Here is a 26,417-nt window from a genome sequence, read left to right on the forward strand (position 1 = left end):
CTGTGAGGCAGAAGCTCAAACCAGTCAACCACCGTGCTGCCTAAAAAAAAGAGCTGGATTGATAAAATTATTGCATCCACAAAATGTTTCTCAAATGGCCCATGATAATCTGCAAAGCAAAAGCCCAGCTGGCTACCTTGAGTCAATTTAGATCATTGTTGCTGTCTAGCAACAGCATTCAAACTTGTTTTGGTGTATTCAGGCGACTCATGCTTGTAACGTCATAAATGATACAAATACACATTTGATCACAGCAAAGCACAACCAGTAATTTATTTTTTAATTTAACTTATCTGTTGAGCACCTTTAAACAATGCCTTGCTCACTGCAACTCAATGGCCGAAAGATGAAGGCTAATGTTAATTTTAAAGAGTATTTTATTTAAAGTACAGAAAGACTTATCATGTGCATTGCATGCACATAAAAAAATCATATATATATCTATCTAGCTTTGTCAAAGTCTTTCTGGCGCCTCTTCTTCTCCAGTATTTGTTTATGGTTGAAAGATTTGTAGCATCATAATATCTCACAAATTGCCTAGCAACAAGCGGTCATGCAAAGAATACATTAATATAGAATTGAGCAAACCTTTCGTCACACAATTGGGCAAAATCAGATTTTACAGTAATACAGTAAAATTTGTATTCCACACATCGTACAGTAGCAGCACACTTTCATTCATTCATCTTTCACTTATCCGAGGTTGGGTCATTGTGGCTGTAGCTTTAACAGAGACACCCAGACTTCCCTTTCCCCAGCCACTTCATCCAGCTCTTCCGTCGGGACACCAAGGCGTTCCCAGGGCAGCTGAGAGAAGCTCAACCAGGAGAACAGCCCACAACATCCACAGCCTTTTGGAACCCTGGGCAAATCTCAGTGACTCCTTACCACCGAGGACCTTTTTTTTTTACCACCTCTGTGACTGCAACCCCAGAGATACGAGAGCCTGCCTCAGAAGAACCCAGACTCTGCTTCCTTATGGGAAGTCACGCCACTGGAATCGAGGAGGTCTTCGAAGTGTTTTCCCCACCAACTCACAATGTCATGAGTCAAAGTCAGCAGCACCCCATCCTCACTATACCTAGTGTTGACAATGCACCGTTTCCCTCTCCTGAGATGCCGGATAGTGGACCAGAATTTCCTTGAAGCTGTCTGAAAGTCTTTCTCGATGGCCTTACCGAACTCCTCCGGTGTGACCACCAAAGCTGCATTCTGCTTGACCAGCCTGTAAAAATGCCCCACAGGATTCCTTCTTTAACTTGATGGCATCCCTTACTGTTGGTGTCCATAAACGGGTTCGGGCAATGTCACCACGACAGCCACCGACCATCTAATGACCACAACTCTGCTCTGTCGCCTCAGCAATGGAGGCACAGAACATGGTCCACTCGGACACTTGGTGGCCCGCCTCCAGGTAAGGGAAACCTTGATCCAGTTTTTGTATTCGTCATACGGTTTTGTGGTCCCTCACCAAAGACCTTCTCTCTGTGGGTGATCCTATCGAGGGGGGTGAAGTCCCAGACAACTTAACTCCTAGGATCAGTGGGACCACTCCACCCTAATAAGATCGCGTCTCAAGGAGGGGTACATCTTCCTCTTACCTATATATTTCATGCTCACAAGTGGATGCTTTTTTTTTTTAAAGGGAAAAATCATTGATATCATTTGTATCGTAAATGATCCTAATATGCAGTTCTGGTGATGCAATAAAAATATGAGCCTCTTTAGTTTTTCAATTTTCTTCACCGTAATCCCACAAATTGGGGACTATTTGAAGCAGGCAATCCTGGATAGTCCCATTTATTGTTTTAATTGTTGTAACAAAATAGGTATCCACCAGATGGGAGAAGACAAGCATCAAACTGTATATGTATTTATCAAATTCCATGGATTTGGTATTATTAAACGAAGTACATAACATTAGGTATTGTAGTTTCAGTACACGTCTCAGCAAGAGGATAACAAGATTGTAGAGGAAATATATAAAAACATTGATTGAGATAAATATCACTACCACTCATCATAATATATTTAAATTATACAGTAGTAGATTTATATAAAGGTGCAGTGAAATTAAATGTGGGTTGTACTCATTCATCTTTATCACAGTGATGGGGACCATTAAATTAATCCATTTTTTTTTCCAGGGCTGCCTTGACAGTCCAGATATATTTTCTTACTTTTATATCAGACAGAATGTCACAGATTTTTTTTTTTTTGGATCGCTGCATCTTTTCCCAGCCAGACGGATTAATAGCTAACATTCCATTTGCTCAAAGCAGCGAGTGTGTGGGAATCACCGAAATAACAACAAATGTCCATGAACAAGAATATGCAGTTTATCCTTTTATTCAGTTAAAAAAACACACACACACAATGTCTTCCTTGTAGAACACTTGGGCAAGAAAAAAAATATGTTTCCAGTGACCTCCCGGGTCCTTTAAACATTGCAACCAAATTTTAATTTTTAGATTTTTAGACACCTCTTCCATTGTTAAAACAAAACAAAACAAGACTTTCTTGTGATTGAACTGTACTTAGATTATAATAGTAAAATACTGTGAAAAGGAAAACAGCATGGAGATATTCAATGTTAAATTACTTGCACTTAAAAATACAGACAGGAAATAATTTTTAAACTTCAACAATAAAATGAAAAATAAATCCAAGATGGATTTAAACATTAATTTCAACATATTTTCCACATCTGCATGTTATTTTATTTTACATCATTCAAAGTGTAAAACACTGGCAACCCAATGCTCCTCTATAATACAAACATTTTGTGTATTTTTAAATATATATATATATATATATATATATATATATATATATATATATATATATATATATTTTAGAAATCTGTAATGGCATATAAAACCCTTTAATTTGAGGAGTGCTGTGCTGTATCCTAATTAATAACACAGCACAGTACAATGGATGTAAAGTATACACGCAGTTCAGGTACACACAGGCGCGACTGTAAAAACCAACGTTTGAGAGAGGAAATCGCTTTTATATACAAAATAGGTGCTGATATGTATGATTTTGGTAAACCGCCTACTATCGTGAAGAGGAAGCAATTTAAGATGTTAAGTATTCAATTTGGTACCACAGTTTTTCAAGCAGAAAGGAAACGTAAAACAAGAGAGATCTTCTTGGAAAATACGATGGTATAAGTCAGCGGTACTGTAAATATGGGGTAGCAGACATCTGATAACACATGTAGCCACAACCCTCTAGTCACCTTCAGGTAAAATCACATCTTTAGGTATGAACAATTTGCAAGCTGCACTGCGTTCCAGTGATTGTGAAAAATGTAAATGTCACTACATGTTTTTATGTACACGCCTTTGCTTTCATTGTCTGACATTCTACTGCAGTAACTGTTCAAGTGGAGAGAGGACATGCAATAAGGGGAGTGGACAATAGTTAAATATTAATTCTGCCAGCTAAAAATAAAAAAATTAAAAAATACCATTTGTGACTGTAATACACTGCATATAGAATGTGTCACCTGCCTTGGTAATTTCTACTTCACATGAGCCAAAATGATCTCATTTATGGACATGCAGCCATCCATTCTCTAATGTACTTCTCCCCCCTAAGGTCATGGGTGTCCTGGCCCCAAGCCCTGCTGAGAGGCGGGTTACACACCCTGAACTGGTTGCCAGCCAATCGCATGGCACATATAAACTGCCATTCGCATTCATACGGACAATTTATAGTCATCAGTTTACTGTTAATTTGTCACTATTTAACCCATCGCCATCATTCAGTCTGTATGTCAATTGGGCTAGTTAATTTTACAAACAACAAATATTTTAAGGCTGTTGAAGTCATTATTTTGTAAAAAAATCTTTTGATATGCTCGCCTGAAGTCAGATGGGCCCTAACCAGGATGAGCGGTGTTGAAACTGGGATGGGATCTTTTGATATGATAATTGCTAATCACAGTGGATGAGCCTGAAAAGCACTGCAAAAGGGAAGAAAATTTTATTTTCAGTTAATTAGCTTGAACCATACTCAAGTATAATATTTTGTCTGTTAATTTGCTTTCAAACTGTACTAAAACAATAAACCTTTATAGGATTGGAATATTCACACACACAAAAAAAAAAGATAATGGAAGTACTTCACCGTTGCTGTACGGCTCATTAAAGTGTTTAAAAGTGTGCTATTTGTTGGTGAGTCACTCTTGTTTGTGAATAGCATCACTGACCCAATTCATTAAAATTGAACATATTGAAAATTAATTCACATGAGTTGTTGAAACGAAGACGAGCAAGTGCTCCACCTCTCATTTCAGGAACTCGTTTGTCAGTAGATTTCTGCATGTACTTGAAATACATAACAGAATATAGCAGTGCTGTACACTGAAACTCTCACAGCAGCAGAATGGAAGGTCACTATAGTCACTATACTGCGTTGGTGTGCCTTTTCGATCTCAACAAGGTCTGTTTCCGAATAACGCAGAACATTTTTGTGCGTACAAATCATGGTGCTGTGGCACAAAAACAAGGCATGATGTGTTTTATGAGGTGTAGCAGCAATGCATGTTTTTTTTTTTTTGTAGCCTTGAAAAGCACTGTCAAACAGCATCGGCCTTTAATCTTGAGTGAAACAACTCAGCCAAACTCTTTACATTACATCAGTGCAAACCAAAAACTTAAAACTGCCTATGCTACACAGAACACTTGGTCCTCTCAACATATAAACAGAAGTGTGAAAGCGTGCAGGCATGTCCCCGAAACACAAAAGAAAATATTTGTATTAGTCACAAGAGTTTAACTTCATCGCCACATCAGTGCAAAGACACCCCCAGCAACCACAAAGCATCTAGGAAGTACAGGGTCAGCAGTTGAGATGAAAATATTGCACACGCAGACTAACGTCAACAACTTCGTTGCAATGGCACAGCGCAGATGGCACGCTTAAGAATAAAGTTTTTATTTTTTATTTTTTGCCCAACAGAAAAGAACACGGTAAAAAAAATTGCAAAAACAAATCCGAATACTTTATTGCAGCACACATCCTGTGTTCTTTTTTTGTTTTTATTTTTTTTCAAATATCCACATACTGTATTAAAAATGTCACGAGTCTCTGTAGCTTGTAAGAAGCATTTGAAGAGTGCATTTTGGCAGTAAGTTAAGTCTTGTTGCAGTCGGGCACAGCCAGAAGAATCGATGGGTCAAACCACAGAGCCAGAGTATTTTTGGGGAGGTCATCAGAGTCTCGTGCTCCTCCTGTTCCACCCTGCCTTGTTTCTGCCACCACTTCCTCTCCCAAAGTCATATGATCACATTCCTGAGGCACCCAGTCCCATGCTGGCAGTGTGGCTCATGCATGGCAGTGTTTGAATGGTCTTGGGGAAGTCATGGGTGAGGAGGCGTCCATTCTCTCCTCCGCTCCCGTTACCGCTCATCCTGGTCAGGGTGGAGCAGCGCATGGCGTCGTTAATGGATTGCTGTTGGACAATAACACATTCAAATCAGACTGCAAATTAAAATTATTGCACCTTTGGACAATTAGAAAATAAAATATACACAATAGTTAATGTAACCAGGATAAATTCTGGGTTTTCGCCTCTCTGAATGTGGTGCTGGCACATGGCAAAGCAATTATTTAATATACAGTGTATTATACATACTGTATTTTTATATTTAAATTAGCATGGTGGTCTCTAAAATTCCACCCATCCATTATCTGAGCTGCATATCCTCACAACAGTTGCAGGAGCGCTGGAGCCAACTTCGTGCGAAAGGCTTAACTTCTCACCAGTCATTCACAGGACACATGGAGACACTGTCTCCGAGTGGCAACTAGACCCAGCCTGCCAGGACCAAAATCAGGCGAGTGTACCTCTACACCATCAGTGACTTATCTGTAATTCTTCAATGTCAAAGATTTCAGACCTTGGTGAGATATGACCAACAATCGGATGGTCCAGAAGAACATCTGTAAGGTAGTACTATATATAGGGCAGGTAATGACAAATGGCTAGTTTCATAGACATAAACTAATTAGAATCCAGGTATTATATCTTTCAAGAAGTACCCAAGCTCAATTTCAAGTGTCACAACGCTTGTCCGTGTGTAGTATGTCTTCTTTTCAAAATGTTGCTTGATGTCAATTTGTTTGTTGGGAATTGGGGAATCAAACCATTGGCACTGGCTGGGAATCCAAGTGTGGTAAGGATAAAATAAGCTAAGGCGCCATTCATTTGTGTAATTCCTCTATGAGGTAGAAGAAGACGGTAAAACAGAATGGGTTCTGTGTCTGCTGCTGACAATTCAAAAGCTGATTAATTTTAGACAAAGCACACGTGATCTGCAGCAACCTCTGCGTGCTGCACTGCAATTTGAGAATCAAGATAATTGGAACAGCATTGTTGTCTTTCAAGTCAAACAGCATAAAGGCACTGGAACTCCTCGCCAGTTTCATCAGCATACTGATTGTGTTAGTACGCTGATTAAAAATAGATAAAATAGAAAAGACACCCATGAATAAGATCCCTCCTCATGTTGGCTCTGTTGTGCATTCTCGTTTAAAAGAGGAAAAGGATCAGTGAGCCCAGGGAAGTGATTGATGTCGAAAGACGAATCAGGTTGTTGATTGAGTCCTGAATTAAGTGACTAATATTTTAAACTACACAAAGGATTTTTTTTTTAAAGAAATCCATACTTTGAGGCTTCTGATATGCAAGAATTGGAATTAGAAAGTTCTATGTAAGAGCAATGATGGAACACAGCCTGCCTTATGGTATACATATAAAAGATGTTCACCACAATGGGCCCTGCTTTGCAAGACAGTCAGCAAAAGAGCAGAAGGAGCAGGCGACGACAGATTTATTCAGAGTGACAGAGGTAGCTAGATGCATCACTGTAATTCAAATTGCCTTTATACCTGTCCTCCAATATGAGCTTCTTTCTTTGGGGCCTGTTTTTGGACAGGCGCGACGGGCGGCGCAACTGTCTGCCACGGGCTTGTTAGACCTCTGTTTGTGATTTCGTAGAGCAGTGCAAGCTTGTGAAGCCGAGACGGGGAGTGCTGCACTACTGTGGGAGTGTTTACAGCCAACTTAATTTGCCACCAATTCAAACAGCTCCTCTCAGACCCTTTAAATGTGGCGCAATGAGTCGCGGAATTGTTGTCTCTGTACAGAAGTGTACGATGTGTAATCGTAGTGATCATTGCGTGAGTGGAGTGTTGTCAAGGTAATATTGCTAGACGTGTTCCTTTCTGAGTACACATCTCCCAAAATTTCATTTAAACAGGCATACTATATATCATAAAATCAAACTGTGTTCATATACAAAGACTGAGTGCATCTGATTTTCATTCTGATGTTAATCAAAATTTGTATTGTTCTGCCTTGGTGGAGTTTATCTCAAAGATAACAATATTGGATGCAGCTCATGAAGTGGATTTCATTGTGCAGGTTAAAGTAGTGTACGGTACTTTCTATGAGTTTATCCCAATGGGTGATGGGATTGGACTCAAGGGATCAAATTTCAGACTTTCCTACGGGGCTTTTGGATTCTGACAATATGAATTGATTAGGTAATGAATGCCTTTGTCACGACCTTTAAATGAGACCAGTTCAGGTTTGGAATTGGCCAAGTTGATGAAAAAAAATGTAACATCAGTTAGGATACATCATCTTGTATTTGGATGTGTATTGTTTGGTGCTGAAAACTAAACAGGTATGAAACAGGCAATTTTGAATCAAGTGATTGAGAACATCTGCAGGCCATCATTAACATGAAAACTTAGCGAGGGAGTGACAGTAGGAGAGAGAGGTAGAGGAAAGCATTTGCACTGTGGTGGAAGCCGTGAAAGGCCCTTCTGTGGCCACGGTTAGATGGGCGAGGGATGAGGAGGCGGATGGATCATCATCATCATCATCATCATCATCATCATGACTTGTTTACAGCGTTTCCTACCCCGTGGCTGTGCTCTTATATCTTAACAGTGTTGTTGGCGTACAGGCCGTAGCTCTGCAGCTCTGTGTAGGGGGCACTAGCACCACTTTCTAAGGCTGAGCAGTGAAAGGCCTGAGCAGCTGAGGCAGCAGCAGCTCGTGCAGTTGACACCTTCATTCGGCGTGACTCTGTCCTGGATTTGTAGCAGAACTCCACCAGCGCCACAAGCATGGCCAGGCCCAGGCCACCGATCAGGATGTAGAAGACTCCGGCCACGTTGCTCAGGCTCAGAGCACTTGTCTTGTCCTAGAGGGAGTGACAAGAGTGGGGAGCCAATCGGTGAGCAGAGATTTTGGAGCGTAGCCACAGACAACATTAACACGCTCATGACTGACTGAGGACTTTTCCCATTCACACGCACACTATATTGAAAAATGTATTCGCATACTTGCCTTGACTGATATAAATTTAAGTGAGCTTCCATTCTCAATCCGTAGTCATATGACACCGGTCCACGTGCTGTAATTACAACATTCTAAATTCTAATGGAATGTCCCAACAAGGTTGATGAGTGTTTTTATGGACATTTATGTTTTTTTTTTCCAGAAGCATATTTGTGAGTTTCCACACTGATGTTGGATGACAAGGCCTGGCTCTGGCTTCACTCTAATTCATCCAAAGGTGTTCTTTAGGTTTGAGGTCAAGATTGTGCAGGTCAGTCAAGTTCATCCACATCAAATTATCTCATCATCATTTCTTTGTGGACCTTGAGTTTTGCACTGAGGCACAATAGTAACAGGAAAGGGGCATCTTCAAACTGTTCCAAAAAGTAGGAAATGTCCTAAATTTTAGTCCCGAGCAACTGTGAAACGAATGCTGAATGATTTAACATTCTGAAAGATTTTGGCGAGTCATAACCTTTGGGGATTACCCCTTCCTGTTCCAACATGTTTGTGCACTAGTGCACAAAGAAAGCTCCATAAAGACATGAATCAGAGCATTTGTTATGGATGAACCTGATTGACTGGCACAGAATCCTGACTGAACTTGATAAAACACGCTGATAGAACGCAGGTAGACAGTGAGCCAGAGCTCGTTCAACATCAGTTTGTGACTTCACAAATATGCTCTTGGAAGAATGGTCTAAAATTCTCATAAACGCACTCCTAAACCTTGTTGAAAGCCTTCCCACAAGAATTTAAGCTGTTACAGGTGCAAATGGTAGACCAGCATCATATTAATTCACTGCCATTGATGGATTTAGAAGTCAAATATCCATGTTAATTGGGAGGGCTTGGGAGTGAATGAGTTAATCCATATTGGATTTAGCATGGAATATCACTTAAAATCACGTGAGTTGAGGCAGGTGAGTAAATACTTTTGGAAATATAGTGCATATCCATATACAGTAAAGTGTAAAAGCAAAGATTAACACAGACTTACACACAACTCCATTCACATACTGTGTACTCAGTGGCCACAACATTTGGGACCCAATATAAATCCACTGCAAAGCTGTAGGCCTATAAATATTCTGCCCTTACAAAGCCAGTTCATCAATTCAAGATTCATCTTAAAACACAATGAGTAATTATTGACTACCTTTTAAATGTTACTGTACCTCTATCTTACAGGGCTTTCATTTATTGGCCATGTCCACCTAATGTTTTGACCAGTGATTATGTATATTTATTCATTCATACAGACAACCTATACACAAATAATGTAGACAAGCTTAACAAATCGAGATGTAAATGGAATTAAAACACACACACACACACAGACAAACAAATATTACAATCAGAACATGTTCAAGGCCTGTGTCATGAAGCACAGTCACACATATTACCCGGATAACTTCAACAATTTCTCTCACAAAGATAAGATAGCGTCAGTTTTATTGTTTTGAGCATGAAAAGTACAGACCTCCCCCCCAAAAAAAACAAATAACATTAGAATCACAGTGGCCATCTGTACAAGATGCATGTAATACCGCTACTTGTATTTATAGTAAAGTGTTAACATCCAAAGCGAAGATGTAGTCCGCATATTTGGACTTCATAAACATATCAGATCCACATGGTTTGTGAGGTTAGTTATCCAGAGTTACCAAAGCCGATTCAGTAATTATGTTGAATTGGTTTCATGACACATGCCACACATATTTAAATGATGCATGGATCTTGTATTTTGTAAAATAGTATTTTATAATAAATCTGAATTGGATAAGAATTTAGATTGACATTAAAGGAATCTCATATACTAAGAGAAATGACACATTTACAGTGAATCCCCCAAGATCCATAGAGGACACAGAGCCACAAAACAAAGGTTTGGTATTATGTATATTGACAGTCAGTACTTCTAGTGATGGTTTTGATGTATTCAAATGTGTATGGAGGCAGTATGTAATGTAGCTAAGATTCGTATCTCATTGTGGGAGTCAAATAATGTGTTCTGAAGGCATGACAGGCTGCAGGTTGTCAGTCTGCACTGTAGCAATGTGATGCTTTCAAAGACTAATTCCTCCTGTCAGGCTAAATTTACACTCATCAAACCATCACCATGGGCATTTAAAACCCTCTAATGGTTTGTCCCTGAGGCCAAATCCTCAGAAATATTTTAAAATAAATGTTCTGTCTGACTTAGTTTCAAGAATGATGTTTATTTTTCAACATTATGTTGGTTGCCAGGTTGTTTCGCAACAACAAGACAAAGTGCTTTTAGAAAAGCACTTTAATGAAATCCAAGCTAATAAACAAATCGTTTCTGAGGCATACTACCAAATTTTTCTGAGAACAGACCTATTGCTAAGACAGAGCAAATTGAAAATGTGGTTAACACTAAAATTATGCGCAATTTTGTTCGATGGTCCAAAAGGTTAATGGTCTGTACTTCTGGCCTTTGAGCTATTCTTCAAACTCAAGCTCATCTATTTGTTTCTATAGAATTGGGAGAGAGTCATCTTGAAACAAACCTAAATAAATGTTTGAAAATAATCCAAATGAATTAAAGTAATAAAGTGAACAATTTTCCCTTGTATTTTGCAGGTATCACAAATTGCCATATGATTTTGCATGATTGAAATGAACTTGGGGATCTTCTTGGTCCTGCATAAACAAAACAAATAAATGGATGAATTTCACTCCCGAATGGAGCTTCACAGCATCACAGGTACGAAACCACACATTTGGCTCCAAAGGTATTTAGGGTAAAATTAAAAAAAACATTTCCAAATGTTTTTACATTTACAAATACATTTGGAGCCAAATGTGTGGTTTCGTACCTGTGATGCTGTGAAGCTCCATTCGGGAACGGGATAAGCGTTATGGAACATGGACAGATGGATATTTTGGATATTTTACACCCCCATTTATCCATTAATTTATAAGTTTGTTTATTTATTTATTTATACATTTCTTTTCAAATATCTGGAGGTTTTGTTACATTAGGATAAACTAATAACAAACAAATAATGAACTTTTAATATTTACTATAGTTTGCTGTATCTTTTGTATATGACTTTTGTCTTACATTCAGGCCAATATGCAGTAGAAGCTATTGCTAGAGAAGTCAGATTGCCCTACTGCTTAATTTACAGTATGAGAGGCCTCTAGGTCTGGTGTTTAGGGCTGGTCTAGGATCATTTCAGGGTTGTAGGTGCTGTTAGGAGACAAAATCAGGATGGAGACTAACCTTTCTTCCGGAGTCCTTGTTGCCACATTCCCCTTTATCGTACCACCATTTGTTTTTCAGTTTGTCTAAGACGGCTTGCTCATTGAGTTTCAACACCGCTAGGTTTACTGGGTTTCTTCCAACCACAAAGAAATAACATAAATAACATATTATACCATGTTATTTTATGTTATTGATTCAGAAACATAGCAAAATTACATTCATACATTAATACTTGAGCTGGGCTATGGTTAAAGAAAGGAGAAAGTATCACATCACACACATGCACACTAACACACGCACACCATACATAAATACAGATGGCATAAACATCATTAGGAACTTTAGAATAAAAGTGATATGCATTAATACTCCATCTAGCTTGTTGTGCTTGCTCCCTAAGGCAGTAGATGTGTATTACTATATCACTTTGGGTAACCGGCACACTGCAGACCCTCCCATGTGCATCAGTGTCGTTTGAGGTTGCGCTTCAATCAGATTGATTTTCAACAAAGAAGAACAACACACAAAAGTTGAACTAAACTCGAATGTAGAGCACATTGTCATTTTGCTTGTTTTGGACTGGGGTCACAGTGTGGGCCTGCCGGTTACCCCCCTCCCCGTGCACCCACCACACACCCAGTGGTGGTGGCGGTGGTGGGTTACCCCCAGGGTTTATCAAACTGGCTCTGACCTTGGAGTCCCCGCCCCCGCTGCCGCACTCTCCCTTGTCGTACCACCACTTGTTTTTCAATTTGTCCAAGAGGCCCTGCTCGTTCAGTTTTAACACTGCCAGGTTTACAGGGTTTCTTGAAAATAATATAAAACGATAGCCATTAGGAGACACTCTATGCGACAGATATAACGAGGTTAATATCATGGTGGTGGTGATTATGAAAACACTGACTTACTAATTGCAACTCCTGCATTTAGCTACTGATATGAAGCAGGAGCCCTGGCTTTAAGATGCACATGTTTGACATATGTTAGTTGTACATCTGCAATGGGCTGAAATGCTGGATGCCCATAAAACAATCGAGTCAGGTTTTACCAAGCAGCGGCCTCAGAGGGAGACACAGCAGACACTATCAACGGAGATGCCTTGGATGCGGAAGTCTGTCTACGGATGGCAATTTCCTTTCAGCGACGACTCGCTCTGGAGACTGACATATCAATATAAGACCCAAAACAGCCGCTTGGTGAACTGAATGAAGCTCACAATGGTTGATTTGTCATAAAAAATAAATGTAGTGTGAGTACTGACTTTTTTTTTACTTCTATCAGTGTTGAAAGAAAATTATGTAACCACCTATATATAGGTGATGTTCTGAACATCGACCGTCATCCCCATCCAAATCATCTCCTACGTGGCTACACCCTTGCTTTGGTGAGTGAGTGTGCATTTCCTTAAGCTGATGGCTGTGTAAGAAGACGCTCCCCATTCACAAATCAAAGCACAAAGGAAGCTGCAAACAGAATTTGAAGGTGCCATAAATATTCGCCAGATTTTCCATAAAATTATGACCGACTAGAGATCGACCGATTATCGGCCAGCCCGATTATTCGCACCAGTATTTGGAATTTTTATAAATATTGGTATTGGCATTTTGTAATCTGATGTGCGCCTATCAAGAAATGAAATTAGAAGTGGGTTATTTCAGCTCTGATGCAGCCGCACCTCGCTCTTTCCTGTCATTTCTGTACCCAATATTGTCCCAGTTACAGTTAGCAGCAAAGTAACGTAGGAGCGGCATAAACACAAGCGGCACCTCTGCTAGCTCGGAGTACCTCCGATATGTCTGTGAATCACCTGAAATATTGCTGTGGACGACATCGATGTGAAAACAGTCAGTGGTTGTACACACGTGTGTGATTGTGAGAGAGTATGAAATTCAATCCAGTCTTGTTTTGTTGCAGGGAAGTACGCTGACTAGTTTTTAGCTCTGGTCCCGCTCTCAATGCTGAGCAGGCTGAATTTGAGGACATGTTATGCCGAGCATGGTATACGTTAGGAACTCTACAACTCAACTCTTAATCCTTTGAGCTTTCTGATCCTATGATCTGAAAACTAAAATGAAGACGAGATTCTACGGGCTATTTAGCATTTAACAGTTGGTTTAACCTCTCGCAGCAAGGCTGCTGATCGTATTGATATTGAAATACTGCCGTGACAATCGCATGAAGCATATCTGTGAGGGAGTAAAATTCAGCAATTTAACGATTTATCTGTACAAAATGGTGGAATATATTAAATACCGTGTGACCTCATTGAAGCCCTAAAGGCTGTTTGAATTCTCCCGCGAGTTATATTACAGTCATAATAATTATGTTGTTTTTATTGAGCTTTTGTCATATCAATCCTTAATAATATAGCATCAAAGTTTTAAATGACAGGGTTCCTGCTATTGTACGGGAAGAAAAAAAATAACAAAATAAATTTAAACTTACTCTAATGCTGTCAAGTTGAGTATGTCGGAATGTGGCCCACCTTCAACACTTTCTTTTTTTTTTTTTTTTGGAATGGACCTAAAGTCTAAAAGCGCAGTCCATCAATATTTCAATCAGCCAACAACATCGGGGAAGGTGCTATGCAAAACATAATCTGATGAAGTCAGCAGGGAACCAACAAAAGCACAGTATTTACATTTTGTTTGGTTAAGTAAATATGCTTGAGGCATTTAAAAACGCAGTTAACGTTCAACTTTTTATGCCAATTTTTACACTCTTACCGGAAATGAATATTGGCTCCAAATATGTCACTTATTGGCTTTCTTAACTACTAAAAAAGGTGTCCATATCGGTCCTGAAAAACCAATATCGATCGATCTCTACTACCGACTCAGCTCTGAGAAGCAGTGAGATTTTTTTCTTTTTCCCAGTGAGATTTTTTTCTTTTTCCCAACAGAATGTTTCCTCTATCCGAATGGAGGAAAGTCTTTTTTACCAGCTGTAGGGAACACTACTATAGCGTCCTCTGAGCTGGTAAAACCTTGGAATTCTTTCTCAGCCTCGCGCTCGACAGAAAGAAAGAAGTCGAAGTACATGCACATGGATGGTCAGGAAGTTAGTTTTGGTCACTTGGTTCAAGACCAGCTGATGTCGATACAGGGAGGTGGGATGGCATGGTGCTGGCACAGGAATGTACAGTACATGCCGAAAATGTCAAAAGACAAATACAACATATATTGCATCTTTTGAAGAAAAGCAGTCAGCGCCTTCTGTAAAAACAAGACATGTCATCTGGGCATTGATATGCGCATTTTACATACTGTAGCTTTCTAACAGAGATGGGCATTTGTATTTTAATGCAATCAATCAATAGTACATTTTGATTTTATTATTTTGATGAGATGGAGATTGGCCTGGTGAATTTTTGGAACTTGTTTTTGTATTTAATGTAATAAACGGAACAATGCTGGCGCAAAGAGTTAGCACAGCAAAAGTCCGCTTAGATGGAGGTTAACTTTCTATAGGTTACTAGTCGGGAATAAATTATCAGCGTTTCTGCTGCATGGAGCAAAATGGGAGAGTTCTAACACTTAACAACTATCAAAATTACTTAATTTGGTTATGCCCATAAACACATTGCAAAGAAAAGCATGGATGTAAATGCTTGAATTTGAGCTGGGAAACAGTTATGTGTTATTTTTCTGATAAATAATACATGCAAATCACAGTAATGTTTCAACTAAGTGTGCACCACAAAACGTTCCAAAGCACATTTGTCGTCTGTCATCCACAAAATAGCAACTAAAATAACACAAATTCAAATAGTTTATATTGATTATATGTTGTCAAAATATGGTATCAAAAATCTGTTAGTGGCACCTTGAAAGCAAAAAAGATTAAATACCACATAGAAAGAGAGCTTCTCGAGGTCGTCAGCATTTTTTTTCTTCAATGCACTTTTAGATCTGAATAACTTTATGACTTTGAAGAAGATTCCAACACTTGACTGCACTATTGAATCTCATTTTAGTCTAATTTAAAGACGCCGTGATTGAACCACTGGAACCGTTTCGAGTCAGTGTTATCTGACCTTTGGCTGTAAATCAAGGTGGAAGCCCAAATGAATCCTCTGCAATTTTGAAAGAAATCTCACCATATGGCTCCTTTCATTAAAACGAATGAGCCTTATTAGTTATGGATTAAAGGCATCAGATACCACCGTCTTCAGCTCTCCCTCTCTGTGGCAGCGGAAGCATGAATGGTTGTTGACATAATTCAAAATGGCAGCTGCTGCACTTGGACGTCGGTGGCAGAAGAGCGTTCAGTATACATTATCATTAGTTCCATCAATTATCACACTTAATAGGGCACATATTTCATTTGGTTGACTCAAAACACTCATAATTGTGAGCCCTGATTTAAGTGGGCAGGCGGCCGTGTGGGATGTGCACGTCTACGCTGGTCTCCTCCTTCGAGGGCCCATTCGATTGTGATGGACACATTTCGTTATCGTTTGCGCGTGTGTTTCCCTGCGCATTGAGTGTGGTTGCATGATTTGACATGTCATGTATGTGAAAGTGGTTGCATTAAGAGGCTGATGCAGTCCCAAAGCCACCAGCCCCTGTAGGTGCTCATTTAAGAAAAGTTACATCATGCAATGAATAGTAGGATTGCTTAACTACACTTAAGCAGGTGCTCACAAGTTTGAGTGTATTATTTCATAAAGACACAACAAACTGTGACAGACCTAAATATAATTAAAGTTATGTTTCAAGTGACCTGTTGGACTTAAAAATGTGCATAAAGATGCAATAGTAATGCAAATTTCAAATATTAAACAAAGGAAAAAGAATGATGGGAAAATCAAAAAGACATGATTTCGCTCATGCACATTGCGTGAAAAAAAAAGCAAGTTTTTATCCGGCTTTGAAATGTCTGGGTTTTACCTGAGTGGGGATCCCTTGGGAGTGGCAATGCCATACCCTTTAGAGTCCAGATTCCCTCCTACTTTCATCGTGTCACAGGGTTTCCTCTGCTCTATGTACTCATTCATTGTGGATTCCAGCAGGTAAGCGTACTTTCCCTTGGATTTACGAACTCTTATGACTCCCTCGTCAGTGGTCTTGACGAACACGGACGGGTCGGCTGCCTTCATGTAGGACCACATCTTCTCAAACACAGCGATTTTAGATCTCTGGTGACAACGAGCATTAATTAGGGGAAGGATACAAATTCGGAGAAAACATTCCCGACTTGACATACGGCATTCATCAATGGGTCTTTTATAGCATTAACAATGCAAATTAGGGTCAACTGGCTTGTGTGAAAAAAAATAGTTGAAGGAAAAAAATAAAGTTATTGTCAATAAATAACACTCCAACATAAAAATAAAAATCACTTAAAACAGTACCCTGTAGAATTATTCTTTTTGAAAGTTCTCACCCGAAAAAACTCTTTTGTTGAGCCAGCATCGAGTGTTCCATAGGCAATCTCTGTCTGCTTGGCCAAATCTTCGGCACTTTCTATTGGAGACACCATCCTCTCCACTGTCAGGAACGCTGCCAAGTTGGCAGTATAGGATGAGATAATGATGAGGGTGAAGAACCACCAGACGCCACCGACAATGCGGCCAGACAAAGAGCTAAAATGAGAGGGACGACATCAACGTGTGGTCAAAAGTCTTCATAGAAGCTTTCACTATCCAGCATTTGCATTTTCATCATGAAGAGATAGGAAATAGTTGATGGCATCGTGATGCCCTACAGAATATTGCATCATATTCCTGTCGTACATCATCATTTGAAAAAAAACAACCCACCCCCTGTTGATTGTCGACATATTGATTTGACATCAATAAATGGATATGGGACAACATGAGAGCAATAGTTCATCTTTTCATTTCAGGTGTTTGCCTGGAATCTGTATCAGCAGCAAAAATTGAAAGAGTAATATTTTAGGTGACAAAAAAGTATTGGAACGCATGCATTTAAAATAGATTAGCGTGATTATAACACATTTCTTTGCAGATAAGGGGTTATTTGGGATGACTGCATCGCATTCACATTATAAAACATCTGCCTTTTGTCATGATACAGATAAAATACAAACATTGAAAAATACATGCACTATATGGTTTAAGTCTGGAGATTGACTTGAGCTACCATTTCTTCCCACTCATGTACTTTGTTTTTTTGGAAGTACGTTTTGGATTATTATCTTAATGTATGATGAAGAATGTCACAATTGGTTTGGTGGTACAAGTATTTTTCTTCAAATTGTCAGACATGTTTCTGTAGACACATCAGTTTCATTTTGCCGCTGTCATCATTTTGCTCACCAGTGAAGATTCATTCATTCATTCAAGCCCAAGCGAGGACATCACCTTCACTAGGTTTTGCCTTGAATTGCTTCACTTTCGCTGCAAATTTCAGACAAGCTTTCCTATTGCCCTTGGTAACGACTACTTTGGATCTACTTGCAGGTGGGTGGAGGTGGGGGTAGGCAAGGTAATCTCCTCTTGAAACCATGTTCTCGATTTTCTATACGCTCTCAGCCTTACATTTCCTCTTTTTTTATTCAGAGAATAAATACTGCACTTCATGTTGGTTACACCTTTAACTTTTAGAAATGTCGTTTTCAAATATAAAACTGAGATTGGACAATTTGAATAAAGCCGCCGGTGTGAAATCCCTGCATTGCAATGCATGACTCCATTAGACGCCATCTTGAACAGCAACACTTAAAATTGTGGGAGATTCCACTTTGTTCTCTCTTAAGCACCACAGCACAGAGCGGCAGAACTGGTGCAATGACATGAATCTGAAATAAAAAGGCACCTTTGTACCATGCTAAATTAAGTGTGAACATGAGGGAGAGATTAAGCAAAGAAAACAGTGAAAGGCTAAAATGTAATCATTTTAGAGGCCGTTTATATGATGGCCAGATGATGATGGCCAGATGATGAAAGAGCAGCAAGCAGAGACATACAGCAAGTTTATGCCATTGCCAGGACTGAAAATTGCATTGTGAAGAATATAAAGCTGTCTGCATTACGTTTGACTGTATGGGGGGAATGTCCCGCTTAGCTTTTGAAACTTCAGTAATGAAATATACAAGCAAAGCAACAACAACAACAACAACAACAACAACAAAAACCCAACCAACATTTATGACTATTTAACTAACATTATCTGAAACCCTCTCCACCTTTTTGCTTCTCATTTCTATGTCATCCATCCATCCATCCATTTTCCAAGCCGCTTATCCTTAAAACGGTCACAGGAGTGCCGGAGCCTATCCCAGGTAACTTTGGGGGGGAAAGGCAGACTACAGTACAGCCTTAACTGGTTGCCACTCAGTCACAAAGTACATATTGACATCATCTCTGAATGGGAATTGATCCCACGCTGCCCACAGCAAAGTCAGGCGAGTGTAACGCTACACCATCAATGACTTTCATTCGCATGCATTTTTAAAAAGAAAACCTAGTTTGAAAAAAGTAAACTGAAAATTAAGATGCAAAAATGAAAAAAAAAATCAGTCATCAGGTGTCCACAAGGAATTAATCCATTTTACTAAATTACAGAATTGTCCAAGTTTTCTGCTTTTCTTAGGATATAATTATAAGTAAGTATATTAGCTTTTTGTTTAATTAAACAGGCCTATACTTACAGTCTGTAAGTAAAAGTACTTATCATTTCTGAAAATCTACATTTTGTAACATTTTTTTGCTTGGTTTAGGTACCTCGAAATTTTAAATTAGGTGCCTTAGCTCAATAAAGGTTGGGAAATACTAACAAATCAGAAAACTGAATGATGTTTCAAATCAATCATTTTGTGACTTTATACATAAGGGTGCAAATGAACAGACACACCTTTGACGGTACTACATTAATTATTACCTATATGATATGCATAACACATACATCTATTACAACTACAATAATGAACACATCAATGAATGAATACTTCTCTGGCAGTTTCAATCAAAATGGAATATTCTTGGGAAATGTTTAGTTTAGAGCATTTAGTTTTTTCGAATTTTTGTCTTGCTTCAAAAATCCTAAGATAGGCATAATAGCAGAACTGTAATGCAATTAAAATAAATATTGCTTAAAAAAAACCTACACCAAAAATGGAAAAACTCGGCAATATTCTACTTTTTGAAGATATGCACAATTATATGATTGAAGGACTATGATCTGATTAGATTGTGCAATGGTGTGGCTAGTGAATAAATGTTAAACGAAGTGAAAATCTCCCCAGAAACCCACCCTTACCTGATTAAAAACAGGGAGTAGATCTCATGGGTTGGGGGAGTCTGAAGAACTGCAATTTTTTTTTTTTTTTTTTGATTAAGGCACAGAACGTGATTAACACGTTTGAGGGAAGTGAACAGAAGAAGAGTGTGACAAAATAAGTTGGAGAAGAAAGCCCCAATGAGTGGTGGTGGGGGGCTTGCTTATGAGACAGCCACACTGAGGGAGAAACGACAGAGATTAAAAGTAAACTGCTGCTGGTGGGCTTCAGAGAAGCCAGTAAAGAGCTGTCTAATCCTTCTCCTTCAATTGCACTCTTTCTATCTTCTTTCTTATGCTCTTCCCTCCATCCACCCACAATTTCCACCGTGCCCGCCCCTCCCTGTCTGCTCATGTGCTGAGTGGGGGTCAGGGGGTCGGGGCTGACAGGGCTTTGTTGTGGTCCACACCTTGGTGCAGACACTGAGGCATTCAAGTGTGCGGACGCTCTCTCCCAGTTGGAGTGTGCTCGCAACTAAATTTTGTCACTGCGAGGGAACAACCAGGTCACCGCTTCCTTCCGTCATGTGCATGTAATTTGTGTATGTGTGTGTGTATGTGTATGTGTTTGACAGCAGTTCTGCACCTGGCAGACCCAGACCCGTTTGTTCCTTTTTTGTTTTCTTCCCCAAGCCCATTCCGTGGAGCCTCTTTTGCTCTCATCAAACATTCGTGCAGCAGCGGTCCACCTAAGAGACCTGCTAAAACTAAGCTGTCTCATTACTGTTAGGGAACACCTCCAAGTAGACTGTAATTTCTAAGGCTTGTAAAGGCTATGATTAATCAATTATTCATTCCGCCTGCCTCCATTGCTATATCAATGAATGGCGATAAGAAATGGCAATAAGAACAGCCTGTGTACTGTTTAGATGAACACGTTTGTGGATGATAAAGGATTGCATGATTATTTGCCAAATCATGTGGAAGGCATTCCATATATTCAAGGGGAGTAAATTGGGAATGTTAAGAGGGTAATAAAAAAAAGTGCTTCTTTGTGCAAGCAATTTATGATGGGAGCTTTCTGGGCTCCAATTGCCAGTAAGCCTTGTTTGGTAATAACACTGTCACTCTCAAAGGGGCACTGTTGAGTCACTATAAAGGATCTGCAGCTATAACACAAGGGATAACCGATTGCATTATCACTTTAATATAGTATAAGCTGCTTGATTTTTTTTTTCCTTTGAGCAGAAAAGTGGTAAAAAAACAATATAAAAGTCATCACTTCCATATAATTATGCAAGTAATTATTTTGAATTGCACGTGACCAACAACCTACCGGGTATTCTTTTGGAATAACAAACAGATTAGGAATTGCAGTTTTAAAAGAGAATGAAACAGGATAGAATGATATTTAATCATTGTGTGACTTTAAGGAAAAGCTATTTTGTTCTCTACTGTGGTGAAAAAAAATCATCAAATTGAAGTGGCACAGGTTATTAGTTTGTGCAACACAATGCTTTGTGATTTATTTTTCCTTCTTTTTCTCCCTCTGAGGAATCTAGTAGAGGCAAACCATGCAAATTATTGGAGACACACAAGGATAAAAATTACATAATGATATTTATACGAGATTATTTATCTTGGCTACTCGCGTCTTTGGGATTGCTATGGTATCTCAACTACAGCAGAGCTTTTACCTTTAAGACCGCACTAATCTGCAAATTTGAGCCGATAAGAGAAATGATTTCATCCCCTCATCTTGCCATGTAAAGGTCAATATTAGCATACTACTTGAAAACAGAATATGAAAATGTTGCTGCCAGTATGCTGCAGCTGCACCCAAAGATGGTAACTGCATTTGTTTTTTTTTTCAATTCTAATTTTAGAATAATAACAAAGATAGACTATAGATGTTCAACTTTTCCGATCATGGAAGCTCTACAGCTGGGGTTCCAGCATTTACATGCAAAACATTACAGACCCCCTCCCCGCCAAAAAAAGACCAATACCATTAAGTAGTTCACTCAATTACACCAAATAAATCACACAAATTGATTGAGCATTGTAATTTCATAGATTTGGAGAAAAGCATGCACTGCTCTGCGAAGAACATCATTTTCCCGTTGCTATGGTAGCACAATCTCCACTCCAAACAGTACATCTGAGCTGAGAAAGTCTACAGTGATCCAATTTTTCTGCCTCGCTCTCCGCGAGAGCAACCATTCCCCATGTGCGACGGAATTGCTATTAGACTGGGAAAACCCTCTTTAGGCCTGTTCTTAAATCAATGGCTAACAGGTGCAGGATTGACTGACTTGTCATTAACATGCCCTCAAAGTTGATTGCAGCAACCCCCTCTGCTGCCTTCAACAAGAGCATAGTTGTGTTTTAAATGCAAATTTCACATAGAGTGCTATAAATCCGGGACGCCATCCTTGTCTACGTACAAAGTGTGAAAACCCTACTGAGATCCCATTGAGGTTTGTGCATTTGGTTTGTGTGCCGCAATGGTTTCTGGTTGTGAGCGTGCGTGCATGTATGATCAAAAGTTGCCTGCGTGAGTTTTTTTTTTTCAGATAAATAAAACACAAGTGATACTGAGGACCAAAATGAACTCTCTGTATGAATAAATCATTCCTCCCCCAATCGCTGTGACAGCAGCTCGCACATGCCACAATTATGCAACTCAGTGAAATCTAGCACGGCGTAACATATTGTTTTTAATTCCAATGATACTCTGAAAAACATTTGTGCATACTGAACAATTCTCTTGATTGAAAATAGAATTTGCTGCTCTCAACTTACTGACAGGCAGTAACCATTTATGTTTTTGAGCAAGTACAACTGATACTGTTTTCTCACATGACCAAAGTTTTCCAAGGTCAAAACATTGAAATAAATCATTAACAGATGAAATATGCATAAACATTATTTCAAATAGGTTACCATATCAATCTGGTACCCAATAAGATCAAGATGAAAGACTCTCAGCATTAAAAGTGGTGTGTTCAATGTCATTTTCCATCATTGTGATTGTTTCTCATATTTAAAGGGAATCAAAAGTGATGGCCATGATGAAAAGAGATTGTTAGTGACCAAAACGTCAGAATATGCATCTGTGCTTGCAGTTTAATCAAGCAAAAGTGGAGTTCTCATTTTGTTCACTATATTGTATTGAAGTGGAGGCAAACATTAAAGTGTTTTTAAACACTTAGTAAATTAAACACATCCCAATGGCGTTTTAAACTTTTAATGAATAATGCATTAATTAGCAAACCTAATAATCGAGGAGTCTGGTAAAAAATAATAATGAACTATAGTGGTTTACCTGAATAAAATGATTAATGCCACATTAATTTAAAGAAATTGTTTGGAAATTCTTCATTATAATAATGTTTTATGTGGGAAAAAAAAATCCAGATTTATTCTAATGTTATTAATTATTGTACTGTTATTACTGAATCTTATTTTATGCCTGCCATACCTCTAGCTGTTGACAATTGGATTCCCTGACTGAAGTATGATAGTGAGGGGCAGCGTCTCCATCACTAGGAAAACCAAACTCATCGTTAAAGACAATTTCAATGCAGGGTGATCTCAAAAAGAAATGCTGCAACGAGTGGAATCCCATTTCTCTGGACTCAACCCTTCAAGATGACGACGCTTGCCCCTTGCCCCCACAGAGTAGCGATCATCAAAGACTGCTTTTACCTCAAGCCAACTGCACACTTCTGGGATCAGCTTGGGTGTGCTGATTGTGCTCGGGCAACCATTATCAATTGTCAAGTGTTGGCCTTGTAAAGCCCATTACATACATGCCTATAATCTGGACAATCTTGAGACCCATGAGCTCTTTTTTGAATGAAGTCAGTCAAAGGCCCGATAATTGGATGTCTCTAAATAATCATCTTGATCAATGATCCTATGTCAGAAACACAATAAGGCATTATCTACACAATACATCGGTCAGTTATTTGTATTCATATTGTAATTTCTCATGTAACCCCCCCCCCAAAAATGTTCAAAAATCTGTTTGTATAAATGCATGCCACCATCCAGAGTTTATGAAAAAGCTGTAAATTTATATTCCAATGTGCCACTGCCACCTAGAGGTTATGAAAAAGGTATAGCCTACACTTTTATTCAAATATGACAGGGCTCAGTTTGAGTGCATATATATACAGATGTGCTCACAAGTTTACATACCCTGGCAGAGTTCATGAAGTGTTTTTTAAATACAACCTATGACTGAACAACAACCATCATTAAATTCTTGATTGTCCACATGCATTTGTAGCAATTTCAAGGATTATATATTATATTCAGTACTTCTAAAGCATCTTGTTTGTGCCACTGTTGACAACAACATGAAAAAAATAGATACATGTAATTAACATAGACTTAGGGAGTGGCCTGAAGCTTGGGCTGTAGCTGGACACACATCGATAAGCAAATGTTTGTGTTAAGTTTTGATATATCTGGTCTAGCACATACAGTAATTCACCAATATAAAAAAAAAATGAGCAAAAGAAGAGCAACTGTAATGTACCTTAGGTACTAGGTAGGATCACAGTTAACCTAGCATCTTCTTCTATTACTGCTGTTTTTGCTTGGACAATGAGAATACATTTATTTTAAATGGTTGCTCCTTGGCACCTTGGTGCCTCTTGGAGATCAGTCTTGGTGATCACAACTGTTGGCGGATGCTTTTTTTTTCATGTGCTACACACTATAATAATACTAAGTGCACGTGTTGATTTTTCTTTGTAATGTGCAGCATCTTTCACCTTCAAAAGATCTGTTTAAAAAAAAAAATCATTAAGTGTAAACCAGGCTTTACAACAATTCCTGACTGAGTGTTATAAGGCTAGTGACCAGTATGAGGCAGGGGTGCCTGGCTTTTTCAGCTCTGTATGGTTCTACCAAATAGCTTCCTACTGAGACTGCTAATCGTTTGTTTGAGGAATATGGTAAATGACAGTTGTCATTATGTATTGTTTCTATCTCGTTACTGATACGATATCAGTTAAGGAGTTCACCAAAGAATAATAAACGAGACGACAGCAACATCAGAATAATATGTTCGGCTTAACTTGTTAAGATTTGGGAAATTTTACAAAGTTTATTTAAAAATAAATAAATATATATAAATATACACACACACACATATATATATATATATATATATATATATATATATATATATATATATATATATATATATATATATATAGTTAAAATAGAGAACTAATCAATCAAACAAATGTTTTTGTTTATTATTGGAATGTATCAGCAATACGTGAAGGACAAATACTGTAATTTGCACGCAGTCACTGAACAGATCTTTTACAACAATGTTAATGCTGGGTTAAAAAAATTAATACGGAAATAAAATAATGCTGACGTGTCATATTTGAGTTGATAGAACAATAGTTTCATTGTCATGGTTAGTGTTCGCAGTGATGTGTTATTACACTGCAACATATTGCAAGGTGTTTGGAACAAAAGAGAACCAAAACAAAAACTGAATTTGATTAAAAAGAATCCAAATCTGAATCCAAATTGCATAATGCAAGTGCACATACTGTTGTAGTTAGTGCACGTATGTAGTTGAACTTTATTATTAAAACATTTGGACTTGATTATGGGTGGGGCCACCTACTCAAATTAATTCAGATGAGCTGATCTCAGCTCAGAAGGCAAAGGTGCTGCTCTTGATTAAAAAATGTAGATATGGTGAAGTTTGACACCCCCCCCCCCCTTTTAACTTCTTGTAGCAGGTCTGTTCAAAGAGAAAACCTCACAATAACTCACAGATTACACACGTCATCTTCCCAGGTTACCATATTACATGTGATAAATTCTTTACCACCGGGCTAGACTGTGAGTGACAGGGCTCATTACTTTCAGTCTCGAGTCATAAAAGTGGAGCGATACAGGCAATGTGAGAGGGGAAAGCATAATAGGACCTCAGTGCCTCCTGGGAGAATATGGTAGAAGAAAGCCAGAACAGTTGTCATGAAGGTATGACAAGCAACATGTCATGTATATTACAACATCTTTGTGTGAAGGTCTTTAACATGCCCATGTTCCTCAAAACCCAAAGGTCAAAAGGGGCACATTGGGTAATCGTCTGTGTGGAGTTTTTTTTTTTTTGACTCAGGTGAGCCTCACTTTGTTGACAAATCATGCAAAATGCATAACCCCGCATGAAAATAATACGCACGCAGAGGTGGACGAGTTCAACAAGAAAGTGAGTCGGCCGTGGGGGACAGATGGAAAGCCTACTTAAACAATTAAAAACCAATCACAACTGGTGTGAGTCACAGAAATTGACGGTTGGATAGACTGACCGAAAAAGGGATGTACAGAGTGATTTTGAAAGACAGATTGATGGATGGATGGATGGTGGTGTGTGTTTGTGGAGAGAATTCAGCCATCTGCAGAGATAAACAGAAGGAGGACCCACCAGCGTGGACGGCGGCCTATGGGAGGCCTGACTGACAGTGCTGACATTTACAAAGAGCACAGTTGACTGAGAATAAGTAGCAATAGCAACCGTGTACAATAAACACCCATACACACACACTGTACACATTCCTCTATCACTTTAGTGTATGACTATGTAACG

General features: G+C 38.8%; 1 protein-coding gene across 5 annotated transcripts in view; it reads right to left on the reverse strand.

Moving 5' to 3' along the window:
* Positions 1-2,977: 2,977 nt before the first annotated feature.
* The window catches only part of gria1a (glutamate receptor, ionotropic, AMPA 1a), a 71,214-nt gene continuing 47,774 nt past the window's right edge, over positions 2,978-26,417 (reverse strand). For 4 of the 5 annotated variants that reach the window (XM_061834889.1, XM_061834887.1, XM_061834885.1 and 1 more), the window contains 5 exons: positions 16,992-17,190; positions 16,496-16,743; positions 12,295-12,409; positions 8,097-8,231; positions 2,978-5,467 (listed from right to left, as the gene is read on the reverse strand). In XM_061834889.1, coding sequence (XP_061690873.1) covers positions 5,300-5,467; positions 8,097-8,231; positions 12,295-12,409; positions 16,496-16,743; positions 16,992-17,190 — 865 coding nt within the window. In that variant the 3' untranslated portion in view covers positions 2,978-5,299. Of the gene's footprint in view, positions 5,468-8,096; positions 8,232-11,621; positions 11,737-12,294; positions 12,410-16,495; positions 16,744-16,991; positions 17,191-26,417 lie in introns of all 5 variants that reach the window. The other variant, XM_061834886.1, reaches the window with a different exon arrangement.

Source organism: Syngnathoides biaculeatus, chromosome 11, assembly GCF_019802595.1.
Source record: "Syngnathoides biaculeatus isolate LvHL_M chromosome 11, ASM1980259v1, whole genome shotgun sequence".
Classification (NCBI taxonomy): domain Eukaryota; kingdom Metazoa; phylum Chordata; class Actinopteri; order Syngnathiformes; family Syngnathidae; genus Syngnathoides; species Syngnathoides biaculeatus.